This window comes from Vidua chalybeata, chromosome 28 (assembly GCF_026979565.1).
Source record: "Vidua chalybeata isolate OUT-0048 chromosome 28, bVidCha1 merged haplotype, whole genome shotgun sequence".
Lineage (NCBI taxonomy): Eukaryota > Metazoa > Chordata > Aves > Passeriformes > Viduidae > Vidua > Vidua chalybeata.
In genome coordinates, this window is record NC_071557.1 from 467,976 (window position 1) to 491,745 (window position 23,770).

The 23,770-nt window shown below is 64.1% G+C and overlaps 2 protein-coding genes across 3 annotated transcripts in view; one reads left to right on the forward strand and one right to left on the reverse strand.

Moving 5' to 3' along the window:
- On the reverse strand, positions 1 to 1,500 carry LOC128800819 (basic salivary proline-rich protein 2-like). The gene is made up of 2 exons (XM_053966262.1): positions 1,290 to 1,500; positions 1 to 707 (listed from the first exon to the last, which is right to left on the reverse strand). The coding sequence occupies exons 1-2, from the start codon at positions 1,498 to 1,500 to the stop codon at positions 1 to 3; spliced, it is 918 nt and encodes a 305-aa protein (XP_053822237.1).
- Positions 124 to 23,770, forward strand: part of FGFR1 (fibroblast growth factor receptor 1) — a 27,896-nt gene continuing 4,249 nt past the window's right edge. The window contains exons 1-12 of one of the 2 annotated variants that reach the window (XM_053966287.1): positions 124 to 273; positions 6,189 to 6,385; positions 14,546 to 14,809; positions 15,568 to 15,651; positions 16,072 to 16,247; positions 17,744 to 17,867; positions 18,620 to 18,810; positions 20,304 to 20,448; positions 21,747 to 21,943; positions 23,104 to 23,249; positions 23,338 to 23,459; positions 23,565 to 23,675. In XM_053966287.1, the coding sequence (XP_053822262.1) occupies positions 6,295 to 6,385; positions 14,546 to 14,809; positions 15,568 to 15,651; positions 16,072 to 16,247; positions 17,744 to 17,867; positions 18,620 to 18,810; positions 20,304 to 20,448; positions 21,747 to 21,943; positions 23,104 to 23,249; positions 23,338 to 23,459; positions 23,565 to 23,675 (1,651 nt within the window). In that variant the 5' untranslated portion in view covers positions 124 to 273; positions 6,189 to 6,294. The remainder of the gene's footprint in view (positions 274 to 6,188; positions 6,386 to 14,545; positions 14,810 to 15,567; positions 15,652 to 16,071; positions 16,248 to 17,743; positions 17,868 to 18,619; positions 18,811 to 20,303; positions 20,449 to 21,746; positions 21,944 to 23,103; positions 23,250 to 23,337; positions 23,460 to 23,564; positions 23,676 to 23,770) is intronic. The other variant, XM_053966288.1, reaches the window with a different exon arrangement.

Genomic DNA, 23,770 nt, shown 5'->3' on the forward strand with positions numbered 1-23,770 from the left:
TTAGTTCGGCGGCGGCGGGCGCTCGGCGGGACGCGGCGGGCGGGCAGCGGCAGCGGCGGCGTCGGGGCGGCCGCGCCTTCGGGAGCGCGTCCGGCAGCGGCTCCGGGAGCGCCTCCCGCCGCCTCCGCCGGCCGGGCCGGACCGGGGCTGCCATGGGGCGGCCGCTGTGAGCGCGGCGGCGGCGGGGCTGCGCCTCTCGCCCCGGCCGGGGCTCCCCTCCATTGTTCCCGGGAGCGGCGGCACCGCGCCGCCGCCGCCGCCCGCGGGGCTCCGGTGAGTAACGGCCGCCGCTCTCCGCGCGGGGGGCGGCACCGGCACCGCGGGGCGTCGCTTTGTGCTCCGCGGGGCTGGCCCGGGGGCTCGGTCGGGGGACGGGGCTCGGTCGCGGCCGAGCCCCCCCAGGTGCGCCTCGTTGCCCCGGCGGGGCGGCTCGACGGCGGCACCGGCGCGGGGGGGGCTCCGCCTTGAGGGAGCTGGGGGTTTGCGGGCGGCGGGGCGGTCCGGTGTGCGGGGCTCGGGGGCCCCGGGGCCGTTCCCGGGGTGCAGCCGCTCGGCGGGCAGCACTTCGGGAAGGCGGCGGGTCCGACCCCGTCCATCGGCCGAACCGAGACTGGAACCGCCGCCGCCGTCCCGACGCCGAAACCCCTCCCGGCCGCGGGGGAGCCGGGCGGGAATCGAGGGTCGTTTTCCGAGTCGCTGCCTGGCCCCTTATTCCGGAAAAGTACCTGAGCGGGAGTCTTGCGGCTTCCAGAAGAAAATGGAGAAGGAGCTGGATTTGGTTGTGTTTCAGTTTTGGGATCCCGGGGCGGTCGGCGGGAATGGAGGCGCTGGAATAACGCCGTCCCGGAGCTAGTGCTTCTCTTTGTGTGTCCACGCCGGTGGGGCTCCCGGAGCCGCCGCATCCCAGCGCCGTTCGGGCTCCGGGAACCGCTCGTCCGCCCACGGCGGAGGTGCCGGGAGTGCGGGGAGGCGGCGGCGACACCTGCGATGGCGGGTGACCGCCGCGCCGGTGCGGTGGCCCTCGGCACCCGGGGGGATTGGTTGCAGAGGGGTTTGGTTGTGGTTTTTGTGGGTTCTGGGGCCGGGAGACGTGGAGGTGGCTTCGTGTGGGGACGGAGCAGAGCGTGTCCGTGTTCAGGTGACGCCGAGGAGCTCCGCGGCTGCCTCGCCGGTCCCTCTCTGCCCGGCTCGCTGAGTTACTGCCCCGCGTCCCGGATCACGGCGGGCCGGGGCAGCTCCCTCCCCGGCAATGTTTAAACCCAAGCAGTTCAGTGAACCCAGCGGCTCACACGGTCGGGCTCGGAGCCGCCAGCTCCCGGCCGGGGGGGGACCGGGGCCGTGCGCAGGTGGAGGCGGTGGCTTGCTCCGCTGGGGCTCTCCGGGTGCCGACGAGCTGGATGCCAGCACAGGGAGCGGGGCTCGGGGAGAGCCCCCCCCGCGCAGCCCGGGGACGCCGCAGGAGCGTGGGCCCTGCAGCCCCCTGCTCTGGCTAGCAGCCATCTTCCCCACTCAGGAGCACTTCCTCCCTTAATCCCTGCGCTGGCTGGCATGCACTGCTGCCTTTTCCTTGTGTTGCTCCGAGAGGATTAAAATAAATCGCCCCTGCCCCGGCAGGGTGCAGGCACGAGTGGTGCCGGGCTGAAGGCAGCCGGCGGGAGCCCCGTCTGGGCTGTTCTGCACACGAGGTGCCTGCCCTGGCCGGGCGGGAAGGGTCACTGACAGAGGTGAGCTGGAGCTCCCTCCGTATTTGCCCCCCTAAAAAACGTAACCTGAGCCGGGAGCCCTATTGTCTCCAGCCCCAGGTGGAGCCCCCACCCCAAGTCCTGGCTGCTGGAAGTGGGCGCTTGCAGATGCTCATCCCATCCTGAAAATCCAACTTTCTGCCCCTTTGGGGACCTTCTGCTTCTGGACATGATGGCAAATGTGTGTCCTTCCCCTCGCGATGGCTTTCCTTGGAGGAGTGCAATGTAGTGAAAACCCCATCCAGCTCCCTCCCGGCCTGGGTAATGGGTCTGTGTCCCTGTCCTTGACCAGTCTCCTCCCAAAGCAGTCAAGGGGACCAGCCCAGTATAGATTTTTGGGTATCAGTGGTTGTTCTGTAGATCTGAAAATCAAGTCTTCAGGTAGGGAGGGGTCCCCGGGTGCAAGGATGCTTCTAGAACTGCGATGGTTTTATGGAGATCTGTGGGTGAGGCTGGGCCTTTCCCTGTCCTTCCTGCCCCATGTCCCAGGCTCTCCCACCACTGGATACCCGCCCACAGCTCGGTGCTGGAGGTGCCCCTGGTAGCCCTAAGTCCTGGCAGCCAGCTGGGAAGGGTTAACATGCTCTTTGTGCTGCACAGTTGGATATTTATTTTTCCAAGCATATGTCTGCTTTAAGCATTACAGTTTTCCCCTACAGTTCCATGTGCAGTTATGTTTGCTTTTTATTTTAGCAAATACTTGGTTCTTGACCTGAGCCACAGGTTGGGGCACGGAGCACTGGGCAAGGGAAGGGCTTTGCTCCTGCCGCCCACGGATCGTGCCTTTGGCTGTCCTTCTTCCCCAAGGGCAGCTGGAGGGCTGCTTTTGTTGTGCCTCAGAGGAAAAGGAGTCTCTTTTCATGTGCTTTGGAGCTGAGGGGCATTTGTGCCAGGCAGGGTGGTCTGCTGGCAGTCACCACCTCCCCTCCTGAGGGACAGGGACTGCGCCTGGTTGGGCACAGTCTGCCACCTCGGGCTCCTGATGCTGTGCAGACCCAGGAGTTGAGCTCAGACTCTTCTCCCTGTTGGATTTGGCCTGTCCCTGTTTTCCTGCCTGCTGTGTTACCCGCTGGCTGCTGGCAGCCCGGACGTTCTGACGTGGTGAATGCCACGGGCCTTCTCTGCCCCAGCAGGGAGGCAGAGGAAAGGAACCAGAGCCCCCCAGCCCCAGCGAGCCCATGGCAGCAGCCACCCCCGTCACATCCAGCACACAGGGATCAGACTGGGGCTCCCCTGCAGATGTCACAGCGTTGCAGGGCTCCGACCCTGGCTGGACACCCTGCTCCAGCACCAGCTCCTGTGTTTGGCACCTCAGATGCATTCCAGGGATGAGCCACAGGACAGGAAGGGGCTTCCCCACTCAGAGCCACTCAGCTCGGAGCCATGGGGTGCATCTGCTGTGCAAGTGGGAAGGTCCTGTCTGTGCCGTGTCCCTGGGACAGCTCAGCCCTGTGACTCAGGGGTGTGGGAGATGCGAGGAGAGAAAGTGCAGCCCTCAGGGTCCCTGAGGACAGTGGGGGACAGGTTGCACAAGGCTCCTCATGGACACCCTGGCGTGCAAAGGCAAGTCTGAGAACATCTTTCCTGGTACACAGGGAGCGTGTGCCCCTGGAGGGTGCACGGATGGGCACAGGGTTGTCCAGCACCACTCCAAAATAGCTCTGTGGGTGTAATGGCTGGTTGTAATTGCAGTTTTGGAGGCAGGTCTCCGAGGGGCACTTAGCCCTGGCTCCTCTCTAGCTGCTTCTGTTTTTAGTTGTTTGAATCCACCCCGGAGCAGTAAATTGCAGTGTGCTGGGGCCACGGGGAGTGGGGATGGTGCCCAGTGCCCGGCAGGAGCCAGAGACCCACCCTGCCCGAGCTGCCATCCTCCAGAGCAAATGGTTTCCTGTTGGGATTTGTATAGAAGCTGTACAAACACGGAAAAGAGCCATGCTGTTGTTTGCACAGGTAGGAGCACTCTCCCCACTTCCTTGCCTCCTTCCCGTGTGGACTCCAAGGAGTCATGAGGGCAGCTGTCTTGGGGTTCCTGAGTCTCCCCTTTTCCCTTGGGAAGGAGGAAAAGGTCTGTGCTGCCTCTTCAGCATCTCTGAGCACTGAGATTCCCTCGGGTGCTGCTGAACCTGTCCGGGAGGAGCAGGCAGGGCGCGTCCCAGTCCTGCTGCCCTCCAGCAAAGCCGTGGCTGCTGCGCCCTGCCTCACTGCCCTGGGAAGCCGACCATCTCTGTGTGCTCTTGCTGGGTCCTGGCACCCTTCCCTCTGTTCCTCCCTTCCTCCCTCCCAGTGACCCTCTCAGCCACGGGACAGCTCTGTGCTGCCGAGTGATCCCTACGCCATGGAAATATCCTGCTGTCAAGGCCCTGAATCAGCTGGAAGGCACCCGCTCCGAGGTGTATCTGGAGAAGGGCTCTGCTGTGTGCGAGCCAGCACTGACTCATTTTTCAGGAACTGGAGGCACTGGGCTCTCCTCCATCCCTCCATCCCTCCCCTCGGCGCGGGGCCGGCTCGGGAGGCCCACGCAGACGCTCCGCATTAGGGCATGTTCCGGGGAGCATGTGCTGTCGATAAACAAAGCCACCGAGAGACAGAAAATAATTCCCAGAAATACCAAAGACCTTTTTCCCCCCCCACCCCCCGAAGAATTCCGCCTCCCCTTTCCAAACCCTGATAAATCCTGAACATTCAATAACTATTTCCAAGCACTACCCAGTGCCTGGGAGTGCTGGTGCCGGAGATAACACCGGTGTTTGCTGGGTGCCCTTTTCCCTGCCCGACTCCTTGTGTCAATAGTTTGGGTCCCAGATATTCCTGTGCCAGCCAGAGCAGTTGGGCAGGAAGGAGGCAGCTGGAGCCCCCAGAACTGCACCCCAGCTGGGCTTCCTTTGGGTGCAGAGGCTCTTTGGAGGATCTAAGCCCTTTGGGGCTCGTGGCTGCTCAGCCCATCCCTGGGGAGAAGCCGCCGCTCTGGGCACAGGCAGCGCAGGGTCTCACGCCGGAGCAGGAGAGGCAGAGGCCAGAGCTCCGTGGACCGAGTGCGTGGGGAGGATGAGTAGCAGTTTATTACTCACGACGATTATTACTCACTGCTTTTAGCAGCGCGTACTTCAGCCTGACGCCTTTCGGCGAAGGGAAGCGCCTGTTCCCGCGGCAGGTCGGGGACGGCACGGCGGGGAGAGCAACCGGGTGAGCTTGGGATGCTCGGCAGGGGCCGAGGGGCCTGGAGGCACAGCTGTACCCCGGGAGGTGCCTTGGGGAAGGGTTTGTGGGATGGTGTCGCCCTGTCCACCTCCTGGCCCTCGTAATTGTCCCGGAGCTCCCGCTGCCAGCGGCGCCCTGGCCGGGGCTGCGCGGGTTGTGCAATGGCTGGGCAGGATCTCCTCGGCAGAGCCCGGCGGGACCATCAGCGATGGCCAGCGTCGGGACCTCATCCCAGGCTGCTGCCGAGGTGCAGATGTGGCGCGGGGGTGGAGCACAGGGGCTTGTTCCCATCCGCAAGGCTCGGAGCAGTCGGCCGGGGGCGGCTGGGTTCGGGCTCCAGCGTCCCCCTGGAACGTGTCTTGGAAGAGCTCCATGCTCCTGGCACGGAGAGAAGGAGGGATGGTCAGAGGGAAGGAGGAATGAGGGCCATGGAGGGCACGCCCCCCACGGCATCCTGAGGCAGGATCAGGCTCTTCTGGGCTTCCCTGTGCCAGAAGCCAGCTCTGGAGCTGCCCTGCACTGAGCAGACCCCTGGAAAGGGATTGGGGACCTGAGGGGATGGGTGGGCTGGAGAGCCCAGCATAAGAGCTGGCAGGGACGAGAGCGAGTTGCAGAGCTGGCCCAGGATGCCGGGGGATTTCTCCCCACACAGCCACTTCAAAAACAGCTGTTGGTGGAAAGAGATCGGCTGCAGCTGGCTGACCCTCTGGCTCCAGGAAGGCCTCCCCAAGGGGGTGGCTGCTATGTGCCCTATGGATCCTATAGGGAATGGAGGGGGCTGGAGTTTGCAGTGAGAGCTGCTTTGCGAGGGGCGGCACAGACAACATGAGATTTTGTTCTGAATAAGGGACTTCCCTCAGTGAAGCCATGGGTCAGCAACACCTGACAAAGTGCAGGAAGAGAGGAGCAGGAATCTCCCTTTCTTTAACTGGCGTTAATGTTTCTCTCACCATTCTGGAAAGTCTTGCTGCATTCGGTTCTGCTTCGCCAGCGGTTTCACTCTTGACACATCAGCGCTTTTACACAGGGAAACATAACCCTGCCAGTCAGTGCCGGGTCGTGTCAGGCTGCTGAGGGGTCTGTGGAGACCTGCCACCGCAGTCTGGGGACATCCCTTGATCCAGGGACATCCTGCTGGCTGGGTGGAGGCGGGAGGAGCACCGCCCGTGGTGGCAAGCGCACGCACCGTGCAGGCTGGTGGGATGCGGGGGAGCTGGCCCTGCCTGACTCTGCTTTCCTCCTTCACAGCTTGTAGGGGCTGCCAGCCCTGCGGAGACCCCCCTGCGCCCGCCCGGGGCCCCCATGGAGTGGCAGTTGCGGAGCCCAGTCGCCGAGCAGTAGCCGCAGCAGTGGGATGTGGACCTGGCGGTGCCTCATCCTTTGGGCTGTGCTGGTCGCAGCCGCGCTCTCCGCTGCCCGGCCGGCCCCCACCCTGCCCGAGCAAGGTAAGAGCACGCTCCCTCGTCCTTTGTGTTCCCCGTGGGCCACACGAGCTGCTCTTCCCCGCAGCAGAGGCAGAGGCTGCCGTGTGCTCCAGCTGTGGGGCCACCAGCACGTCCCCAGTGCCACCTCTGGTGTCACCCGGCTGCCTGGGAGCTGGTGCCTCTGGGGACAGGGCACATGTTGTCCCCAGAGTGGTTTCTGTGGGCACAAAAGTGGGTGTGTGGCTCCAGCTGTGCCTGGGGACTTTTTTAACCCGGAGAAAAATTGTGGCAAACCTTGATCTGTTGGTTTGGAGGAGGGTAGAGAGCCCTGGGGGCTGTGTCCCCCGCTGGGGTCGCTCCGTGTGACGGCACTGTCACCCCTGTGGCGATCTGTAACCCGGGATGTGTGTGAGGCTGCTCCCACCCTGTTGGCCCCGCTGGGGTGACCCTGGGCTCAGCTAGTGGGGATGAAGGTTTGGGTGCAGGGTACTGGTTCAGCTTTTGCCAGCTGGCAGTGCTGGGGATGAATGCACCCCGCAGAAACCCTCGGCATGCTCCGGTGTTGCTCCCAGCTGGGAATGCCCAAGGTGGGGGCTCAAGGCTGGGGCTGGCTGGTGTGATTCGTGCAGTCCAAATCTCTGCTCCGTGGGGCTGGGGAGTGCAGTCCCTGACCAGGACATCCCTTGTTATCGCTGCTGTCCCCCAGGAGCAGGGCCGGTGGCAGTGGCCAGGGGTGCTCCTGCCTCAGCCTGGCTCGGCTCTGCAGTGTGGGGGCACCCCAAGGCTCAGGGATGGGCCAAGTGGGTCGCCTGGCCCTGGGCAGAGCCGGCCCTGGCAGAGAGCCCCGCTCCGGCGCGTCAGAGCCTTGGCCCTCGGCGAGGCAGAGAATAACCAGAGCCGGCAGCGGGACTTCGACTCGCTCCTTTTGGTTCTAATTACCCAAGAATGTCTGGTCTGTGGGCACTGCTCTGCTTTTTAAGAGTCACTCCCCCTTCCCCCTTCCTCCCAGCAGAGCCCTGAGCGGGCGATTGCCGGTGTGGCCGGCGTGGGCTCGGCGCTGCGTGCTGCCCCGGGGTCGCCTCAGGCTCGGGGTGGGAGCTGGCAGGCGGCAAGTGGCCCCTGCTGCAGCAGCCCTGGCGGGAGATGCCTGGGTGATGCCCGGGGTGGCACCTCTGACTGGAGCAGCAGGTCACACCCTGCGAGGTGACACCCCAGGGGACAGCCAGAGCCACACGTGGTCCCTGGGGAGCTGCAGCTCCGGAGGGGAGCCCGGGCAGAGCTTCACTGACAGGGACCATTGCTGAGATTTTTCCACTGGCGTGCCTGCTCCCCGCATCTGTAAACAATGCGGTTGACAGTGGTAAACATGTTTTTCTCAGGAGATTGCTCTTCCTGGAAGAGGTTTCCCAGCAGTGTTTGGGGTAAGGATGGCTCTGTGCTGCCAGGAGAGCACCACCTGCAGCCCCAGCCCCGGCTGTGGCACTGAGAAAAATGTTGGGGTGTTCGGGCTGAGGGGAGCTGATTGAGCACAGGTGAATTTTGGGGTGCATGAGGAGCCCTGCAGCTCCTGGAGGGTTTGGGAGCCGCGTCAGGCGGTGGCAGTGGAGGAGGAGAGGAGGGAGCTGGTTCCTCGCCAGCCTCATGCCAGGGCTAACAATAACCTCTGGAAACGTTTCCCGACATGGTTCTCACCAGGGCGGCCCAATTAGTGCCACAGCAGGAGCCCGGCTGGGGCAGAATCCGTCCCTTGGCTCGGGAGCTGACTGGTGGGAACAAAATGTTCCCAGCAGGGCGTGTGGGATGGGAAGAGCCAGTGCTGGGCCGGGACCTGCAGCCAGGGCTGAGCCGCCGGCATCTCTCAGGGGCAGGCTCCGACCCAGCCCCAGGGGTTTTGGGGTCCCCAGGGCTGTGGATGGGGTTCAGCTGCCATGCTGAGGGCCGTCGTGTCCTGGGGGCCAAGGTCTCTGTCCTTCCCCCATGGCACCGTGACTCAGGAGCATCCCCCATCACCCCAGGGCAGCAGCGGCCGGTCCCTCGGTGGTGGAGGCAGCAGCTTTCCCGGACTTTGTTCTGCATGTTTATGGGGTTTCAGTTTACTCCCAGTTCTGAGGCAGCTAAGCTCCCTTCTCAGGGAGGAGTAATCCCCCGCGGCCGGCCAGCGGCCTGGCCTCACGTGGAGGGGGGTTCAGCTCTGGCCCCCCTCTCCCCGTGGTGTGGGAGGGAGTTTGGGAGCTCTGCTCGTCAGGGGCTCCCTCACAGCACCAAAAAATCTGGAGCAAATAAAACATTAACAGGCATTTACTGCATTTTATAGTTACCTAAATTTGGAGGTGGTGAAAAAACCCTGGTTAAGGGGAAAAGCCAAGAAATTTCCATGCGCAGCCTCTGTCCCTCCCTCGCACAAAGCCGCTCTTTGTCTCCAGGTTAAATAGAAACCTGCAGAAAATTGCCAAGGTTTTTTTTTCCCCTCTCTCCTTGTCTGCCATTGTCCCAGCCGCTGCTCAGGCATCTCCTCGCAGGGGGCTGCCATGGCCCTGCAGGGGGTGCCGAGTGGCCGAGCAGATTGTCCTGGGGAGCGTGTCCTGGGGCAGGGGGGGTCCTGCCTGGTTTTGGGACACACTGAGCCCCAGACTGCCCCAGTGCAGCAGATATCTGCCCTGGGGGTGCGTTTGCACTCCCCAGCACAGGGGGTTTGGCTGCAGCCCCCTCCCCGTGGGGCAGGGGCCGAGGGCTGCCCCATTTCCCAGGGCTGCTGGCTGCCCAGCTGGCCACAGGCTTAACCCCCCCCCCCCCCGGCCATCTGCGGGGCCAGCAGGGGCCCTGGCTCCCGGGGCTTTGTTGTCCCCAGCTCGCCCAGGGGGTCTTGCTCTGGACCCTGCAGGAGCCAGAAGTCCAGGGCAGGCAATGTGCTCAGCCCAGGTAGCCTGGGGGAGCCCACGAGGGTCTTTGGTTTGTCCCCGCTGCTCCTTGGCACTGCTGACCCTCGGCTCTGTCCCCCTCCCCGTTTCCCTGCTGCCCAGTCCCTCCTGGTTCTCGCAGCTCTAGGCGTCTCCCACCCAGTGCCTCGGGGAGCCCAGGGGATCCCGTTTGGAGGATCTGACTCCTTGCTGGAGCCCCACGAGCAGCCCAGGGACTCCCTGCCAAGCCTGCAGCCTCCTGCGCTTCTGCTGGTGATGGCAGCAGCCCAGGAGTGTTCCCGGAGCTCGGGGGGCCCAGCAGCACCCCCAGACCCCGCTGCTGCAGCTGCCCAGTCCCGGCTGCCATGGCTGTGCCCTCCAGGGCATCATCACGCCGCCGTCCCCTCCCAGCCTGCCGGCCCGGCATTGTTCCACCCTCCCGCCTTTCCACTCGGATGCTGTCACTCCGGCCCTTAATTGAGGAGCAAAAAAAAAGAAATAAAAGAGTCTTTGGGAAAAGCAGCCGTGCTCTGCCAGAGCCTGGGCTGTGGAGCTGCCCCGGGGGGAGCAGAAGGGTCCCGAGTGCGGAGCCCCCGTGTGCCGCAGCCTGGGGCTGTGCAGGAGGGAGGTGGGCACAGGAACGGACACTCAGTTCCAGCAGCGAGCCAGGGCCGGGCAAAGCCAGCCAGAAGCTGTGGGTTGGGGTGTTTTCTTGTGACCCCCCGTCTGTCCCATGCCCGGGGGGAGCCGATGGAGAGGTGCCTGTGCCCCAAGCCCCTGCCTCCAGGGCTGTGAGCGTGGCCGGGGGGCCCGGGGGAAAGGCGTGGGTTTATCCTGATAGCTTTGCAAACTCCCAACGCGCCTGTTAATTAAGTGCTGCTTCATTTGCGGTGCAGGCTGGGAGAGCAGGAGGGCCTGGAGCAAGACATAAATCCCCTCTCCCTGCAGAGGAGCCCACGGCCCCCGGGCTGGCTCGGGCAGGAGGAGCTGGGGGTGCCCTGAGCACTCCAAGAGCCATGAGTGCCTTCAGCCCGTGATGCTCATCTGTTGGCATCTCCCTGCTGCAGCCTTTCCCGGGATCCAGGGACACGCAGGGCTCTGGAGCAGCCGGGATGCTGCACCTCGGGCCATGCCCCCGGCTCAGCCCGGGCTGGGGGACACGGCAGGGTGAGGAGCTGTTTAAATCAAAAAGAAGCCAATCCCCACGTCCCGGTGAGCGCTTCCTGTTGGGATTAGTGGGGCTGCCGGGCATGTGTGTGCTTTTTCTTCAGGAAATACCTTCGGAAAGCCCCGCTGGGGTCTCCAGGGCAACCGGCGCCTGCGGCTCCGCGCCCCCCGCCCGCATTGTCCCCGCGCCGCTTTGTTGGCCCCTTTATTGCCATCGTCACCATCGCCATGGCCAGCACAGCCTGTGGCTTTCTGTGCTTGGAGGGTGCACCCCGGGCTGCCTGCGGAGCGTGCCCAGCGTGGGGGGGCACGGCCAGCAGGGAGAGGGGGGCACCGTGAGCACGTCGGCAGGGCTGCCCCGTGTCCCTGTCCCTGCTGTCCCTGCTGTCCCTGCTGTCCCTGTCCCTGCTGTCCCCGTCGGGGGCTAGCCCCAGGGGAGCCGGTGACAGTTATATGCACTTGGTGACACCCTCCCTCCATCTGGCCGAGGCTCGCTGGGCTCGGCTCCACTCCCGGTTCCATTTCAAAGCTGGAATAAAGTAATAAACCCGCGGCAGCTGCCCCCACCGTGGCACTGCACGGCTTCTGGGGGTGCTCACAGAGGCACCACGGGCTGGAGCTGCCCCTTGCCTCACTGGGGACCTTGGGGCTCCCCGTGGGTGTGAGCCCTCCTGTCCCCTGGGGTGGACAAGGCCTGTGGGACTGGTGTTCCTGTGCTCTGCTCGCTGCCACCTTTGTTTGCTCAAAGGGGCTGTGACCAGCCCCACAGCTCCCAGCTGAGGAGAGGACTCCCACTAACCGGCCTTTGTGCAGTGCGGGAGCGCCCAGAGCCTCGGGGGTGAGGGGCAAGTGTTGGTGTGGCTGATGACCCTTTGGAGAGGTGGCCCCTGTGGGCCTGGCTTGTGCCCGTGGGGAGGCTCTGCCATGGGGCTGTGTGGTGGGGCTGTGCCCGGCGCTGTGGTTTAAGGTACAGGAGAGCGGAGGGGGATGTGAGACAGGGATGTGTCAGGCTAATGAGACCAGCAATCATTAACCAAAGTGGAGGCCACACCAGTGCCATGGGTCACACCAGCAGCTCTCAGTGGCCCCGCTGCCAGCCCGGTGCCATCTGTGCCATGGCAGCAGCCACAGGGCTCTCTGCCTGCCAGGGCCACGGGGCTGCTCAATCCCGCCGAGAGCCTGAGCAAACCCGGCCGTGCTCATTAGCCTGTGAATTCCTTCTCAGGCTGTTCCCACCAGGACGCGTTTTCCACCTCGTCCCAAGTGCCAGAAGAGTGCCGTGAGTGCCCACCGTGCACTCGGCCTCTCCTCTCTGTCCATCACCTCAGCACCCCCGTGCCCCAGTCGTGCTGCTGATGCAAACCAGCCCTGGCTCAGTGGGGCTGGAGGGGGCTGGAAGCTTTGAGAGGGGATCTGGCCCCACGCCCAAGGGTCTGAAGGAGCACTGGCACTTGCATAGCATACCCAGGGACGTGTGGCCATTGGGAAGGGACCCTCCTGAACCTGGAATGCTGCTTCCTCAAGCCCTGGCATCAGGCTGGGGTTCCCCAAAACTTCCCCTCGTCTAGAGACCTTTTCCATCCCCAGGATACCTCTTCACGCTGCGCAGGTGCAGCTGTGGGATGCTGGTGGAGCTCGGGGCTGGGAGGAGTGACCTACCCCAGTTTCCCTGCAGGGCTGTTCTGTTCCACAGGGAAGTTTGCTGATGCGTGGGAGGGGGCAGAGCTGGGAGCCAGCTAAGAGCAGATGTGGCTGCAGCACTGGACTCGTGCTGGTTTGGGTTTTCATGGCTGTTTGTTGCCCGCTGGCCTTGCTCTGTGTGAGGAGGGAGTGGGGACGGGCAGGAGGATGTGGTGTTACCCAGCCCCGGGGTTCAGAGGGACAGGATGGGATGTCACTGCTGCTTTGTGAGCCTTCGGAGATGCCTGTGACTAATCACTTGGAACACAAATCAGAGCTGTGAGAAGTGCCCGTCCTGTGGGAGAAAATCAGGGGAAAACAGGATTGCAAAGCAAGACCCTTCCCCACCACCAAAGGGGCTCCCATTGGTCTTCCCCTTCCACATTGAAATGTTTTGTAACCTCTCACGGATGAACTGGAGCCCTGGCGTTGGAATTACAGCAGCTGAGGAAAGGGAATGCAGCCCCATCCCACTGTTGTCCTTCAAGTGCTGAGCAAAAGAAAGAGGAGAAATTCTGGAGCTGCTCATGAATGTTTTTCCCATGAAGCTTCTCATCAGTCCAAGGCAAAGAGAAGTGGCCAGAAAGTGAAGTGCAGGTCACGGTGCGGTGAATCAGAGTTCTGGAGAGCCGAGGTTTCATTTTTGGCCCTACAGAGTGGCTGTTGGGAGCAGGGAGGAGCAGGGAGGAGCGAGGCCTCGCTGCTGCTCCTGGCCCTGTGCTGCCTGCACACGCTGGCCCAGGGCAAGCTGCTCTGTGGCTGCTCAGGGCACATGTGCAGAGCAGGGAGCAGAGGTTCTTCTTGTCTGGCTCCTTGGGCGCTCAGAAATCCTGGGGGGCTCAGCCCTGGAGCTGAAGCTTGAACATCTCCTGGCTGGTTCTGCTGCGTTTATTGGGATTTTCCTGCCCCTGAGAGGAGCATGTGCAGCAGTGCCCTGTGCCCCTTCGTGCTGCTCCCACGGCATCCCGATGGCATCCAGCTGGCCAAGAACAACCGGACACAACCAGGGAGGAGGCAGAGGCCAAGGGGTGCCTGAAGAGCTGGGCTCAGGAGCTGTGCCCGCCAACCTGTAGGGCTCAGTCTAGGATGATGATCACACTGCATCCACCCACATCATCACAGGGAGCCTCTGCAGAGCTGTAGCAGCCTGGACCTTTCCGTGGGCTGTGGAATTGGAAGAGGTGATTTGAAACCCAGCATCTTCCCCAAGCCTGGGACCGGGAGAGCTGCTCGTGCACCACCCACCGTGGAGGGCAGGACTTGAGGACAGAGCCCTGGGCACTTCAGGGCTGGGAGAGATGAGATCATGTCACAGCAGGATGGAGAGAAAGGATCTTTGTCGCCTCGGGGAGCTCAGCTCCCCTGCCCGGGACTGCTGCGGATGGGAACGCCGTGGCCGGCAGCTGTCTGGCCAGAGCTCCCTGGGCTGACCTGTCCCCCTCGCTCCCTGCCTGCTGTCCTGCCCTTTCATCCCTGCAGTGCCCTGCTCTAACCAGGGCGGGGGTCCTGGTGGCATGGGGACCCTGGCCTGCTTTGCTGGCTGCCCGCTTGTGGTGGTAGGGATCCTGAGAGCCCTGCGAGGTGGCGGAGCCCTGCAGGGATTTGGGATGCTTCTGGGCGAGGCTGGATCCTGCCATGCAGCAACACTGAGTTGTCACTGTTGCCTGTTTCTCCCCCGTTGGGAAACCCCTGCCCGGTCATGCTCCATAAGAGCTGAGAAGGGTGAGGGCTTTGGAGCTGCCCGGGCACCGAGCAGGTCCTGCTGCAGAGGGAAGCACTTGGTGCTGCTTGGGGTGCTCGCAGCCTCTGCCTCTCCTCTGCTCTGCTGCTGCCGCGGGCTCTGTCCCCTGAGTGCTGGGGTCCCTGGTGCCACAGCAGGAATATCCCAGCAGTGGGAGCATCCCAGCAGTGGGAGCATCCCAGCAGTGGGAATATCCCAGCAGTGGGAGCACCCCAGCAGTGGGAATATCCCAGCAGTGGGAATATCCCAGCAGTGGGAGCACCCCAGCAGTGGGAATATCCCAGCAGTGGGAGCACCCCAGCAGTGGGAATATCCCAGCAGTGGGAGCACCCCAGCAGTGGGAATATCCCAGCAGTGGGAGCACCCCAGCAGTGGGAGCATCCCAGCAGTGGGAATATCCCAGCAGTGGGAGCACCCCAGCAGTGGGAGCATCCCAGCAGTGGGAATATCCCAGCAGTGGGAGCACCCCAGCAGTGGGAATATCCCAGCAGTGGGAGCATCCCAGCAGTGGGAATATCCCAGCAGTGGGAGCGTCCCAGCAGTGGGAATATCCCAGCAGTGGGAGCACCCCAGCAGCGCATGTTGCCTCATTAACCAGGCCGCAGCAGCAGCAGCAGCAGCAGCAGCATGGTTTTTCTTTGGTCTCTATTCCTTTTCTCCTTTTTTTTCTCTTCTTCTCTCCCCTAACTCCTCCAGCTCTGCCCAAAGCAAAAATCGAAGTGGAGTCGTACTCAGCCCACCCCGGTGACCTCCTCCAGCTGCGCTGCCGGCTGCGGGATGACGTCCAGAGCATCAACTGGGTGCGTGACGGCATCCAGCTGGCCGAGAACAACCGGACGCGCATCACCGGGGAGGAGGTAGAGGTCAGGGACGTGGTGCCCGAGGACTCGGGGCTCTACGCCTGCATGACCAACAGCCCCTCGGGGAGCGAGACCACCTACTTCTCCGTGAACATCTCAGGTTCGTAGCAGCCCCGGCTGTGCAGGGAAGGGGCAGCCGCGGGGCCGGGCTGCGAAGCGAGGAGCAGGCTGCCTCTGCCCACCTGCACACCTCTGCCCACCTCTGCACACCTCTGCACACCTCTGCACGCCCCTGCAAGCCCCTGCAAGCCCCTGCAAGCCCCTGCACACAGGCTGGCCACGCGCAGTGAGTTCGGGGCCGACCTGCACCTTGCGGGTGCCCAGAAGAGTTTCCAGTGTGGTGCCGTGGCTTCCTGGCCACTGCAGTGCAGGGAGAAGCAGCCAGAAATCATCTGGCTTTTATCTGAGGGGGCAGGGGGCTGCAGGGCCGCCCCAGGAGGGGCTCGTGCTGGGTGGGAGCCGTGGTCTGCAGTGGTGTTGATGGAGTGTGAGGCTGCAGAGGGAGGAAGGCTTGAGGTGGGGACACCTCTGTTCTCGCGGGTCGTGGCTGCCACCCCAGGGGTGTTGTGGCACCGGATGTGGGGTGAGGAGCTCCGAAGTCACCTCTGACAGCAAATCTCTTCACGATGTCCACGGCTGCAGGCACTGGGATGGTGGGCTCTGCCAGCCCTGGCTGTGCTGGGGACTGTGTGGAGTATTTTCCCCGGATCCCCACGCCCCTGCCGGGCACCAGCACCGCCCTGCCCTCCCACCTCACCGGGCACAGCCCCCACCACCCACCCACCGTGCTCCGGGCCCGCCAGCCACAAAGGTCCCCTCACACACAGGTGCTCAGCAGGGCTGTTGCTTCTCTTGCAGACGCTCTCCCCTCTGCAGAGGATGATGATGACGAAGATGATTCCTCGTCAGAGGAGAAGGAGGCGGATAACACCAAGCCGAACCGTACGTGCGAGCCGGGTTTGCCCTTGGCGCTGCCCTGTGGGCAGGCAGGGGGAGGCTGGGCACACACGAGCATCACCCAGGGATGGGGCAAGCAGCCCAGGGCACCCGGCAGCCCAGGGCACCCGGCAGTGGCGAGGGCGCAGTGGGGAGAGCGGGGCTGGGTGCCGGGGGTGGAGCAGCTGGGTCAGAGCAAGGGGCTGTGCCAGCACGGCTGCACTGGGGTCGCTGCTGGTGCAGCTGAGCATCCACCCCACAGGGAAAGGGCTGGGTAATGCCCTGTGGCCCAGAGCTCCCCTCCCTGCTTCAGCTGGCCTTGGCTGCTGGCATCTCTCCTGATTCCTGCTCTGGGCATCCTCGGGTTACTGCAGGAGCAGGAGGCTGCTGGGTTTGGCCGTGCTGAGCCCTCCCTCTGCTCCCCAGAGGCCATCGCTCCCTACTGGACCTATCCTGAGAAGATGGAGAAGAAGCTCCACGCCGTCCCCGCTGCCAAAACAGTGAAATTCAAATGTCCATCGAGCGGGACGCCCAACCCCACCCTGCGCTGGCTGAAGAACGGCAAAGAGTTCAAGCCTGACCACCGCATCGGGGGCTACAAGGTACGGATGGGGCAGCGGGGGAGCAGCCCCCGGCCCTGCGCAGGCCTGGGGGGCTCCTGGGGAGGGGCAGGACGGGGCTCTGGGGGGCTGGAGAGGCACCAAGCCCCCACCCACGCCAGCCCGGCAGGGGCAGATGGGCCCCTGTGCCATTGCTGTTTGGGAGTGGCCCTAGAGCTGTGACCTGCTTCTGGGTGGTGTTTGTACCAGCTCAGCCCTGGGGGAGGGGGCTTGTGCCGAGGGGCCGGCCGGGCTCGGCCACCTCTGCCTAATCCCCACACCGAGGACAGGGGCCCGGGCAAGGAGAGGGGTCTGGGCATGCCCTGGGCTGGAGGAGCCCCTCCATGCCCAGCAGTGGTTGGTGGGGGTGCTCCAGCACATGGGGTACTCCAGCCCATATTTGGGGCCCACCTTGGCTCCCTGAGCTGGGGAGGAGCTCGGTGCTGCTTCTCACAGCTCCAGACCAGCATCCCCGAGTTCCTTTTCTCCCCAAGGGAGGGGACGACCAGCCAGAAGGCAGCACTGTCCCCTTGTGCCATCTCTGATTTCGGGAGCAGGGCTGCAGCCTGCCTGGGGCTCAGAGCCCTCAGTGCCTCCCAGGCCAGGAGCCCTGAACCAGCCCAGCTGGGGGGCTGTGGGGCCACCATCAGCACTGAGTCACATGCCACATGTCACAAGCAGCTCCAGCCGTGGCCCTGCATGCCAGGGCTCCTGCCAGGAGTCTGGGGCAGCAGCAGGAATGCGGCCACGTCGCAGCTTCCAGCTCTGTGCAGCGTGTCCTGGAGGGACACAGGCTCAGCCCAGGACATGGGCTCACGGTGGGGAGGAGAGGGGCTGCTGGCAGCACTGTGGCTGCCAGCTGGTGACAGCACAGTGCCCTGGCTAGCCAGCAGGGCTGAAATGCAGGACTGTGGAAATAACCAGTTTCCAGCTGGGCTCAAGGAGGGTTTGACATGAGGAGCCACAGCTGGAGCTGGCAGTGACAGGGCTGGCTTCTGGAGAACCTCCTGGTGCCCCGTGGCCAGAGGGACCTGGGCAGAACCACTGAGACTCTCCCAGAGGAGATGCACTGGGTCAGCAGCACCCACAGTGGTGCAGGACACCAGGCTGCAGCTGCCCAGCACAGGGCCCACTGGCCGTGGGGAGCAGTGGGGTCTGAACCCCTGGGCCAGCCAGGGGAAGCAGCTCCTGCAGGAGGAACAATGCTGGTCTGTTCCCTGCACACACGGGGGCCACCGGGGAGGCTGTCCCCACACCAGGCGAGCCCATCACGCTCGGCCGACAGCATCTGCTGCTCGGCACAGCTGGCTCCGTGGCTCCTGTCCCTCCTGGGACAGCTGGGAGCAATTACAGCCCCTCTGCAGGGAAGGAGGAAGGTGACCTCAAAGGGAGATTTATGTCCTGCCCGTGCCAGGGGTTGAGCCAGCTCTGACTCGAGCAGGGCCTGGGGCTCTCGTGTGTGCTGCACCTAACCGGCTCTGTCCTCCCCGTGCCCCCAGGTCCGCCAGGCAACCTGGAGCATCATCATGGACTCGGTGGTGCCATCGGATAAGGGCAACTACACCTGCATCGTGGAGAACAAGTACGGCAGCATCAACCACACCTACCAGCTGGACGTCGTGGGTGAGAAGCACGGGGCTGGGGGCTCGCCCCGCACCCGCCTCCCCCTCAGCCTTCCCAAGCAGCAGTGGGTGCTGCACCCTGTGGCGATGGGTGGGTTGTGCTCCCAGGGAAGGGGCTTGCCCACCATCCCCGGGGCAACCTCCCGTCGCCGTGGCCTCCTGCCCCGGTGTGCACGTCTGCAGCACAGCGGGCAACGAGAGGTTCACCCCGCCCTGTTCTGGGAGTTTTTAATTGTGGTGAAAATAATTTCATAGACCGGACAGAAACTTCTTCTAATCGCCTTATTAGCCATAATTCCCAGCTGGGAAGGCTGGTCTGAGCAGTTCCACATGTGGAGCTGCTCTAAATGCCAGTAAATGAACCATTAAAAATGTGATTTAATTTGATTACACTGAGCAAACTGAAGGGAACAGTCAGCGAGGTGAACAAAGGGGTTTGTTAATGCTGACTCACCACAGTGGCAGCCACTTTGTTAATGGCCAGGGCCCTCCATAGGTTTGTTTGACCTCTGACCCTGCCCAATAGGTGCCGATGTCCCTGTCCCCCCACCGGGGTTTCACCTGTCCCCCGCCCTGGGTGCTGTCACCCCACTGCAGGCAGGCTCCTGGGCAAGGGGACACTAATGCTGCGTTGGGTGCATTGGTGCCCACCTCAGCCAGGGGTCCTGGGCATGGAGGGCTGCAGGGTGCACCCAGATGGGCAGCAGGCACCCCAAACCCCGTTGTAAGGTGCCCCATCTCCTGGTCCCGCAGAGCGGTCCCCGCACCGGCCCATCCTGCAGGCAGGGCTGCCTGCCAACAAGACAGTGGCCCTGGGCAGCAACGTGGAGTTTGTCTGCAAGGTCTACAGCGACCCCCAGCCCCACATCCAGTGGCTGAAGCACATTGAGGTGAACGGCAGCAAGATCGGCCCCGACAACCTGCCCTACGTGCAGATCCTGAAGGTAAAGCCACACGCTGGGTGGTCCCAGCCACGGCCCAGCTCCCCTGTGCCTGGGGCAGGAGCGGGGCACTGGCAGCCACCTGCATGGGCCAGAAGAGTCACCTGGGGCTGGGGACCACCGGCCTCAGAGCAGCTGGAGCCCAGAGCCATCACCAGCCTGCTGGGCAGGGAGCAGGGAGGGCTGTGTGTGCCAGCCGTGCGCTGCCTTTGGAGCCCTAGGGGCACACGGCACAGGGCTGGGTGGGCTGTCCCGGGCAGCGAGCACAGCACTGGAGCTGGGAGCTGAGCCCTGGATCATCCCAGTGAGAGCAGCTCCCTCTGCACCCCAGCGGTGCCACTCAGCGGGCACGCTGGCCGCTGGTCCAGCTGTGGCAGGAGGTCAGACTGGGTGGCCTTTAAAGATCCCTTCCGAGCCGTTCTGTGATTCCACGCAGCCATGCCAGCTGTGCTCCTGACCGCTGGGAAGCAGGGGGGGGGGAGCAGGGTTACACCCCCATTCCTGCCTGCTCCTTCCTCCCCTGCCCCCCTGCGCGCAGCCCCGTCCCTCCCACCCCCTGTGGGTGCAGGGGGAGCAGCCCCTGCGCTGGCAGAGCCGATGCCAGCCCTCGGGGCGCTGCGCTGCCCGAGCACATCCGTGTGACTCCATGTTGTTGGTCTGTTCCAGCACTCGGGGATTAATAGCTCTGATGCGGAGGTGCTGACCCTGTATAATGTGACAGAGGCGGAGAGCGGGGAGTATGTTTGTAAGGTTTCCAATTATATTGGCGAGGCCAACCAGTCTGCGTGGCTCACAGTCACCAGGCCCCTGGCCACAGGTAACCGGAAGAATGCCTGGCGGTGGAAGACAAAACTCTGGGCTCTCTTGTTTCTGCTGTTTCTGGTGCAACGACCATGGAAAAATACCCGGCGGGGCCGGCTGGGCGCTGTGCTCTGTGTGTGTGTGTCCCAGTGTCTCTGCCGTGTGCTGATGTCTCGTGTCCCGCTGTCTGTCCTGTGTGCTGCCCTCCCCATCACGCCGACAGCAGAGCAGCCCAGGCACCTGCTGGGTCTGGCACCAGTGAACCTGGGTCTCTGAGGGTGCAGCCAGTCCAGGCACCCCAGAGCGGCGCAGTGCTGCATCCCCTGTCTGTGCTGCCCTCCTGCCACCATCCTCTCGTCTCTGTCCTGTCTCTGTCCTCCCATCCCTGTCCTGGTGCCTCCCCGTGTCCGCGAGCCAGCCGGCCGGCTCTGCCCGGGTGATTTCTCCATGCAGCCCATCGCCAGCATGCTCGGATGGGCAGGACACTCCGTTTGGTGGAGGGTTTTAACAGCATCTCCCTGGCTCCGCCGGGATGAGTGGTCATCCCGAGGGTCTCTCTAGCAGGTCTGCAGTGGTCTCTGTCTGCTCCCCGGGGGTCTGGCAAATGAGACTGGGCTCTCCCTCCTCTCTGGCCTCCTCCCAGAAGATCTCATGTCGTTTGCTTCTCCGTTTTTTGCTTCCATTTTTCCTTCCAGACGGCTGGCGTTAACACGACAGACAAAGAAATGGAAGTCCTTCACTTAAGGAATGTCTCATTTGAGGATGCTGGGGAGTATACATGTTTGGCGGGTAATTCTATTGGGATCTCCCATCACTCTGCATGGTTGACAGTTCTCGAAGGTATATACTTCTCTTCCTTTCCTCCCTCCTTTAACCGTATGCATTGTGGTCCGGGAGAGAGCACTTCCCAGCCCCTGTCCCCCGGGTCAGCGTGGGTGCTGCGGGGCTGCCCTGCAGCTGGAGCAGATGGGGCAGTGTCCCCCAGCTCTGTGCCCCCCTCCACCCCAGCTGGGGTCTGCCCTCGCTCTCTCCCTGGCCCAGGCAATGCATACCTGGGGAACTTAACCAGGGCTCGCTCCACCGGAGCAGGACAGTCCTGCACCCCCGGGCCAGGCCAGGCCAGGCCACCGCTGCCTGCTCGGGGGGACCAGGGGGGGTTTGGGGGTGCTGGCAGCCCCTCCTGCCAGGGCCTGGCCTTGCCCTGCACTGCGGGACTGTCCGGGGCTGTGTGTGCTTGCCCTGCGGGGATGGCTGCCCCGTCCCCATTGATGCTGCTGCTCAGTATCAATGCACGGACCAAAGCCTGATAACAGCCGTGGGGAAGTTTTGGGCTGCCGTGTGCTCATTGCTTTCCAGCCAAAACTTCCCCAGTTATCAGCCACTGCTTTGTCAGCCGGGTGTGCTCAGAGGTGGGGCAGGAATCTTCAGCTCCCTCTTACACCTCTCTCTGAGGCTCTGCTCTTTGGGGGTGTCAGGCTGGGGGTGCACAAGGTGCAGTGGCAGCCCCATCCTGCCAGATTCACCATGGACCACGGCACGTGGCTGGGGGCTCTGAGCTGTTCATGGCTCCAGCACCCCCTCAGCCACCAAGGCAGGGTCTGTGGGTCCGTCCTCCCACCAGCCCAGGCTCCCACAGCAGGTCCTTGCCACTGGAGTGCCACTGGCTGCTCTGCTCTGAGCTCTCCCCAGTCATTACCAGTAAGGCCTGGGCTCCCACAGCCCTGGGCACGGCCAGACACCCCATTCCATCATGCAGGGGGTGACCCCACATCCTGAGGGGTCCCTGCAGCTCCCACGCGTGGGTAGAGCACAGCAGGTGGGACAGAGACCTGTCCCCAGAGGTGCCCGTGGTGCCACATCCCTGTGGGGTGACTCAGGCCCTGTCCCCCCACTTCATGCCTGTCCCAGTGACCCCGTCCTGCCCTGGGCCACCTGCAGAGGCGGCAAAGGCATTGCTTGGCCGTGGGGATGATGAGCTGGGGGCTGCTTGCACGCCTTCCCTGCAAGGGTGGGTGGGCAGCCCCCAGTCCCTGCTGCACTGACATCCCCACTGAGCTTGGGGACGAGCCAGGGGCTCCCCGGTGCCACTCCCCGGGGCCTGGTGGGTGCTAACAAACACCCTGTTCACGCCGAGCCAGCTATTGAGGACACCCCGGCCATGATGACGTCTCCCTTCTACCTGGAGATCATCATCTACTGCATAGGAGCCTTCCTCATCTCCTGCATGGTGGTGACCATCATCATCTACAAGCTGAAGAGCACCACCAAGAAGACGGACTTCAACAGCCAGCTGGCCGTGCACAAGCTGGCCAAGAGCATTCCCCTGCGCAGACAGGTAACAGAAAGTAGAGAGGGGGTTTGTTTGCACCTACTGCCTCTCCTGGAGCCCAGCCTTTCCCAGGGGACGTGGGGGAGGAGGGATGGGAAGACCCAGGACCCTGCAGCACATGCCACCCCCTCCAGCCCGTGCCCACCGCTGGCAGGGGCTGGGCACTGTCCTGGCTGTGCCTGGCAGGGCGGGGGGGCTGCACAGCTCCCCCTCGTCCCCCCTCGACGGGGCTCACGAGGAGAACCAGGAGGACTTACAACAGTTGTAAGGTTTGAGCAGAGCGTGGGGCGCACTGAGGAGAGGGGAGAGCTGCCAGGCTGTGCATTTTGGGCTGCAGCGTGATGGAGACTGATGAAAAGTTCCACAGAGGGGAGCAGCACTGCCGGGCGGGCAGGGGGCTGCAGGCAGGGGGCTGCAGGCAGGGGGCTGTGAGCAGGGGCTGCAGGCAGGGGGCTGCGGGCAGGGGGCTGTGAGCAGGGGCTGCAGGCAGGGGGCTGCAGGCAGGGGGCTGCGGGCAGGGGGCTGCAGGCAGGGGCTGCAGGCAGGGGGCTGTGAGCAGGGGCTGCGGGCAGGGGGCTGCAGGCAGGGGGCTGTGAGCAGGGGGCTGTGAGCAGGGGCTGCGAGCAGGGGGCTGCAGGCAGGGGCTGTGAGCAGGGGCTGCGGGCAGGGGGCTGCAGGCAGGGGGCTGCGGGCAGGGGGCTGTGAGCAGGGGGCTGTGAGCAGGGGGCTGCAGGCAGGGGCTGTGAGCAGGGGGCTGTGAGCAGGGGCTGCGAGCAGGGGGCTGCAGGCAGGGGCTGTGAGCAGGGGGCTGTGAGCAGGGGCTGCGGGCAGGGGCTGTGAGCAGGGGCTGCGAGCAGGGGGCTGCAGGCAGGGGCTGTGAGCAGGGGCTGCGGGCAGGGGCTGCAGGCAGGGGCTGCAGGCAGGGGCTGCAGGCAGGGGGCTGTGAGCAGGGGGCTGCGGGCAGGGGCTGCAGGCAGGGGGCTGTGAGCAGGGGGCTGTAGGCAGGGGCTGTGAGCAGGGGGCTGCAGGCAGGGGCTGTGAGCAGGGGCTGTGAGCAGGGGCTGCGGGCAGGGGCGGGTGCCAAGGCTCCCATCACCATCTCCCCCCCGGGGGCAGCCAGCCGCGGCCTGGGCACTGCGTGAAGGTAACCCACGGCCCCACTGCAGGTGTCGGCCGACTCCAGCTCCTCCATGAACTCGGGCGTGATGCTGGTGCGGCCCTCGCGCCTCTCCTCCAGTGGCACCCCCATGCTGGCCGGCGTCTCCGAGTACGAGCTCCCCGAGGACCCGCGCTGGGAGCTGCCCCGGGACAGGTGAGCCCCGGCCCGGGAGCTGGGTGAGGAGGGTGCTGCTGGTGCTGGCGCCAACCTGATCCCCTGCGTCGGGCTCTTCTCCCTCCAGGCTGATCCTGGGCAAGCCTCTGGGAGAAGGGTGCTTCGGCCAGGTGGTGCTGGCAGAAGCCATCGGCCTTGACAAGGACAAGCCCAACCGTGTGACCAAGGTGGCGGTGAAGATGCTCAAGTGTAAGTGGCGGCAAGAAGGGCGGTCCTGGCAGGGTGCCACAGCCCTGGCTGGGGTCTGCGGTGTGCCAGCCTGGCACCCTCTAAGTGCTGCCCACTCCGCTTTAGCCGACGCCACAGAGAAGGACTTGTCTGACCTCATCTCTGAGATGGAGATGATGAAGATGATTGGCAAGCACAAGAACATCATCAACCTGCTGGGAGCCTGCACGCAGGATGGTGAGGGTGCATGAGTGGGGAGGAGGTGTCCCCTCTGCCACCCCTCCAGCTGCTGGCCACTGGGAGGGGCTGGCCCGGCACCCTGCTCCAGGTTC

What these genes read in the sequence shown, in the direction of transcription:
- LOC128800819 (XM_053966262.1), bottom strand. Translation starts at nt 1,500, where the DNA reads ATGGCTGCTAGCCAGAGCAGGGGGCTGCAGGGCCCACGCTCCTGCGGC. An exon ending in GCGGCTCCGAGCCCGACCGT is followed by an intron (nt 708 to 1,289) that starts GTGAGCCGCTGG and finishes TTCCGGAATAAG; the next exon opens with GGGCCAGGCAGCGACTCGGA.